General features: G+C 56.6%; 1 protein-coding gene across 2 annotated transcripts in view; it reads right to left on the reverse strand.

Annotated features, from left to right (window-relative positions):
- UNC5B (unc-5 netrin receptor B) overlaps positions 1-2,723 on the reverse strand; it is a 29,123-nt gene extending 26,400 nt beyond the window's left edge. Inside the window, exon 1 of one of the 2 annotated variants that reach the window (XM_085230194.1) lies at positions 2,552-2,723. In XM_085230194.1, the coding sequence (XP_085086320.1) occupies positions 2,552-2,633 (82 nt within the window). In that variant the 5' untranslated portion in view covers positions 2,634-2,723. The remainder of the gene's footprint in view (positions 1-2,551) is intronic. The other variant, XM_010714303.3, reaches the window with a different exon arrangement.
- Positions 2,724-6,000: the final 3,277 nt, after the last annotated feature.

Genomic DNA, 6,000 nt, shown 5'->3' on the forward strand with positions numbered 1-6,000 from the left:
CTCCCAGAGCTGCTGCCCCAGTGCTCTGCTTTCATCGAGAGGATGGGGGAAAGCTTCTGGGTCCCTTCACTATCTCGCTGCACTTCTGCTTCTTGCATAACTGGGTACATTACTCTTTAATAAGTGTCTCAACTCTTCGTCCTCCATCTCCAGGGCAGGAAAACAACTAAATAAATAACATCACAGTTTTCCCTTAAAACGGGCAAAGCCCAACAGAAGCTAACTGGCTCAAAACATTCACTAGCCAAATGCCGGGGGGATTATCCCAGCCCCATCCGTCGGAGGCAAGCCTTGCTGCGCTCCTCCTCCTCAGCAACCCTTTATCCGCACAAATCCCAAGGAAGCGTTTGGGGCAGCCCCAAATCCCGCACCTCCGGGCTCGGGGAAGGGCTCTGCTTTCTGGGAAGGGGGTTTCCAGCACCCGAAGAGCTCGGGCTGAAGGAAGAGGGGGAGGCGGGGAGCTGCCCTTCCCAAAGGCGCCCCCACATTAAAAGCCAACAGAAGCATAAACGAACAGCCGGGGGGGCCATACTCCCCCGCGGCCCCAGCTCAGCCCCGGGGTTGGGATGAGCGCAGCCGAGGAGCGGCTCCGGGGCCGCCAGCCCGACGCATTCCTGCGCCGTGAGTCAGGGCCCGGCACAGCGCGGGGCTGCGGCTCGGCCCGCTCCCACCCGGCACGGCAAGGCACGGCAGCACCTCGGCGGTGCGATGCCGGTGCACAGCAGCTACACAGCCGCGTTCCAAACGGCCCCGTTTGAGCCGTGCTAAGCTCCCGTCAGGAGAGGGAGGGAGCTGCCTTCAGCTTCTCTCGCCAAGAGCATTCCTTTAGGGGTGGGTGCGACATCGGAGCAACTTTTTGGGGGCTCTCCCTGCACGCTGTGCATTTCGCAGCACTGATGCATCGCTGCTGCGGCTCACACTTTGTTTTTCCAGCTGGATGTGAGGAGCCGCGTCACTCTGATGCCACCGGCTCCCCACTTCCATGGTGCTGTATGGGTAAAAGCTCTGATTTGGGGGGAGGATCCCACACAGCACCTCAGGATGCACCATGCCCGTTGCCCGTAGTGCAGGGGCTGTCAGCTGGCTCACAAGCAAAGTGCCTGCACAAGGCAAATGACAGCAAACCACAGGGAGGCAAAGCAGAGACCAGGGCGGATGGGATCCAAAGGGCCCCACGAGCAATTCGAGTGTCCCCACGGAGGTGGCAGGCACTGAGCAAGGACAGGAATTCGGCTCTCAAACTGCAAACCCAAAGGGATGGGGGCGAAGGGAAGGAGCCTCTGTAATGGAAAAGCCAAGGGACAAGGAGATAACACTGCAGAAGCTCCTCTGCACCCCAGGCCTGGACCTGAGCAGAGGTCCTTGGGCAGCCCCCCGTCACCTGCCCACGGTGCCAATGCAGGAATCGCAGCTCTTAGGGACAGCAGGGACGATACGCACACCACCAGCTGCCTCCCTCCAGTATGTTCTCCAGGTACCAGCACAGAAAAGCCATACCCAGAGGACAATCAGCACCCATCTCAGCATCACCGCCTGCAATATCCATCCCATCCAAAACCCGACGATGCACTTGTATCCCCACAGCATGCCCCCAAGACGGCTTGCCCACCCAGGCAGGCTCAACCTGTTCTTCCCTCCCAGCCTCCTTTCTTTCAAGTCCTGCACATGGGACAGACTCAGGCTTACAGCACACTCTCAGCCCCTCTCTTCCCAAGATTGAATACAGACTGCAACCTCACAGCTCCCATACCTACAGTGACAGCCTCCTGGAGCCACCAACCTCAGGAGGTGTTGGTGAGCTATAGGGAGGGGGAAATGTATATATAGAAATATATATATGTATATACACACACACACATTCGTGTATATAAATATAGTGGAGGCTGAGCTGGATCAGAGGAGTGCTAACGAGAGAGGGCAGCAGGAGCAATGCCTGTTTGTTGTCTGCGCAGGGACTGCCGACGGAAGGGCAGCATTTATTTCAAGTGCATCTCAATCACAAGATTGGGTTGTGCACAGGAAACTTTGAAAAGCCATAGCGGAAAAACAGAAAACAATAATAATTAAAAAAAGAAAAAAGAAAAAAAAAAAGAAGATCGCTGAGCTCCTCAGCCACCAACAGCCAGGTTGGAAAGAAGGTAACATCAAACCCTGCCTGAAGGATTGCCTGTCTGACCCGGGGGGATGCGACAACCCGCCGTGTCATGGACAGGGATGGGACCGGTTTGGTTTTTGTGGATGGGGAGGAAAAAACAGGATGAAATGGAATAAGACTACGGAACAACAAACAGAATAAAACAGAATCGCCTGGTAGGAGCGCAGGAACCCGCGGCCGCCCCACTCCCTTCTCGGGGTGCAGCTACGTGGGTCCGGTGCCCCCCACCCCAAAGCTCCACAGGAAACACGAACCGAAACCCGCGACCACGAAGTCGCAGTGCTGAGCGCAGCCAAACCGCAGCGAACTTTTGCCAGCACAGCCAAAGGTACGTCCTTCTCCCCCTCCCCAAAAAACAACTTCTCCCCACTGCCCCCGAGCCCTCCAGCCCCGTACCTGCGGCGGCCAGCGCCCAGCGACGGTGCAGCGGCAGCAGGAGGAGGAGGAAGAGCAGGAAGAAGCGGCGGGCCGGCGGCATGGCGGAGCACGGAGCCCAGCGGAGCAGAGCGCTGCTGCCCGCCCGCCTGCCTCGCCACACTGCCGGGCTGCCCGCGGCGGCGGGGCGGGGAGGTGGGCGGGGCCACGCGGCGATGGGCGGGGCCACGCTGGAGGGGGCGGGGCCGCGGACGGAGCGTGCGATGAGCTGCGGCCGGCCTCAGCCCCGCGCCGCCTCCGCTCGGCCCTTTCGGAACCAACCCCCGATCCCCGTTCCAGTCTGCAGAGGGGGTTTGCGGGCAGCAGGGGGAGCCCCGCAGCGTGCTGCGGATGGCACAGCGCGGGCACCCCGAAGGGTGGATTTAGGGCAGGCAGCTGCTCGGTTCCTGGGGTAGGGTGGTGGTTGCGGGGACGGAGAGGGGGGTCCCGCTGCTGGAACTGTGCTAGCAGCTCATTAGCACGGCTGCCTTCAGCTTGTGTGTATGGGGAAGGGCAATGTGCTGGAAGAGGAGCGAAACAGATCAGAGTGCCCACTGCTGTCACCACAACATCAGACACTGCTCTTCCTGTGTGGAGGGGCCCCTCGGGAGCAGAGCGAGCGTTTTGTGTGGAGTGTGTTTTAGAACCCAGTGAGAGCGTGGGGGTTAAACTTGGTGGTGCTTAAGACACTGCCTGGTATTCAAAATATGGATTAAAGCAATGCAAATGAATGGTTAGTCGGCCGCTATTTCGCAACCGTAGCAAAATATGACATGACAAACTATCATTAAGGCAAAGGGCTGTTTTTCCTCCTGGGTGTTTGCCCATCGCCCCTACTTTTCCCCCAGTGACCTGGTGCCTGCGGTCAGCCCAAGTCCCAGCACTCCCAGCCTTGGTGTGGCCAAGACAGTAGCGTTAAAGCATTGAACAACACTGAAACCAGGTGGGCAGCAAGCAGAGGAAAGGCCCAGAGCACAGCTGGTGAGACAAAGCTCCCTTTGGCTGCGATCCAGACTTGGGCATCGCTTCCCATCCAGATTTCAGCAGCAGTGTGGACCATAGGTGGGCTGGGGTGGCCAAAAATGTGGGCGATGGGGATTTCTCGGCCCCCAAGGCAACCCCAATAACTGCAGGTTGCAGCCCCCTCCTGAAACCTGTTTGCAGGTAGGAGATGCAGAGGGAGGCCAGCTCTGCGCGGAGGTGCTGGGAGGAGGAGGAGGAGGAGGTGTTTGTGGTTGAGCAGCTCCCGAGCCCTTTCTGCTTTGCAGAGCTTTATGAGTGCCGCTGGCGTGTGATTCGATTAAGGACCGTGCATTGCCTTCCCCTGACTCCAGAGCCTCCGTGGCAATGGATGGAAATCCTGCCCAGCATCCGCAGGGCACCACCAATGGTCCCATGGGGTCACAGCCCGGTGTCACCCTCCTGCCCGCCCTGCTCCAAAGCCACCCCAGTGACGGGGCAGAAGGAGAGGTCTGAACTGGGCAAGGGGTGAGGTAGGAGAGGCCCTGTGCCGTGGAGCAGGTGCAGGGCCAGTGATAATTCCCCATTTCTCCCAGTGCAGGAGAAAGGAGTGCCCAAATCTAGTTATGGGGCAGCAGATTTAGGGACGAACAAAAGGCAGTGCTTTTTTCACACCACCCACGATTCAATTATGGACGTTCGTTGCCAGGGGACGCTATGGACACCTCCAGCCTAAATGGGGCCCAGATAACATTTAGGCAAACCGGAGGAGCGTGGGGTTTTCAATACCGAGGAGAGATCACCCCAGGGAGTAGCTACACCTGGGGCATGTGTCAGGCTTGGCCACAATGCCATCCCCGGCTAGGGATGCCCACCTGCAATCTGCATGCTTCCCAGATAAATAGGTACCGTGCCCCATCACCGATACAGAGCAACAGCATGGCTTGGGTTGGAAACACTTCCAGCTGGGGAAATTCCCCTGTCAGCTGGGACTGCTCTGCTGGGTGGCACTCAGTGACATTCTGATCTGCTGCTCCCACAGCAGGCAGAGATCCCGCTCAGGAGCAGTGCAGGCAGCATCATCCCTATCTGCACGGTCTCCATCCAGCATGTCAGCTCAATAATTTATTGTCCAGAAGGTGCAATCACTATCCATAATTCACGAGCAATAATGTTCTACATGTTCAAACCAACAACTTGGCTCCCTGGACCGTGCACCATCTTCATGTCCAAGCTGTCATTTCATCCTTCCCAACAGGCAGCAGCAAACCCTGGGTTGGTGCATCATGATGGGCACCCTGAGAACAGCAGGTCTAGGGGTTAAGTCTGTCTGTCCCAAGGGATCCACTGCCATTTAATTTGGGGTTGGGAAAGGATGTGGGGACAGCAGAAAGGGCTTTTGCGATAGGTCAGAGCATGGCAGGTAACACAGGAGCATCAGCAGCTCCTGGGAGGCTGTTCAGACCTGCAAGAGGTGGAGGAGGCTGAAATGTGAGGCACCTGGTTTTTGAAGCAGGGAAAAAAAATGCCTCTTGCTCTGCAAAGTGCGCGAGGCAGAGGTAAAACACAGCGCAGCAGAGCATGCCGGAGCTCCCAACTCCCGGGGGAGATGTTTATTAACTCGTCAAAACATAACGTCTGTTGTTGCCAGCGAGAAACTAGAACAGCAAAAAAAAAAGAAAAAAAAAAAAAGAAAAAGAGAGAAAATAGAAAAAGGGAAAGAAAAAAAAAAAAACAGAAAGAAAAGCCAAGGAACACGTAGAAAATTGTCATTTGCTTTCCTTGTACTTTGCTGAAGGCTGAAGATGCTCCATGTTAGGGGGGGCCCGAGCACAGGCTGGTGGCTCCCAGGTGAGGACCCCAGGGACGGGGCTGCCCCTCTGAAGGAGTGCAGAGTGCGGTGCTGCTGCAGATTTTGTAGCTGGCTGTGGGGCTGCAGGACACTGAGGGGGAGATGCTCTTCCTGTGGGGAGGCTGAGAAATGAAAATCTGCGGGATGGAGGTGGCTTTGGTGGGCTGAGGCTGTGGTCCTCTTTGCATCTGCCGCAGGATTTCAGCCCCCGGTACTGTCAATATGTTCTTTAAGGAGCAATTTACACTTAAAATTGACCCCCCTCCCGTGAAAGTGCCACTGTATGAAACAGCAGATGGTGTTTGAGCACTGCAAAAGGAAAAATGTAGCTCAAAAACAGACAGCAAAGAGACTCCTTGTCGCGACGTGAGTGCCCCAGGGTCCTGATTTGCAGCTTCCCGCGTGGAGGAGGTGAGAAAATAGAAAAAAAAAAACAGCCACCCAAAAGCTGTGGGATAGTATGGGAGGCAAGGGAAGCACAGAGGGAGCTGTTCTCCAGGAGGAGCGGAGGTGGCAGGGGATCCTGCTCAGGAAGGGCGCTCCCCTCCTCTACAGTGCTGTGTGTTCATGGCAAATCAAAGCAGCTTCTCAAAACAAACAGAAAAAACCTTCTCCCGCT

The sequence above is a fragment of the Meleagris gallopavo genome, chromosome 8 (genome assembly GCF_905368555.1).
Source record: "Meleagris gallopavo chromosome 8, MGAL_WU_HG_1.1, whole genome shotgun sequence".
NCBI lineage: Eukaryota > Metazoa > Chordata > Aves > Galliformes > Phasianidae > Meleagris > Meleagris gallopavo.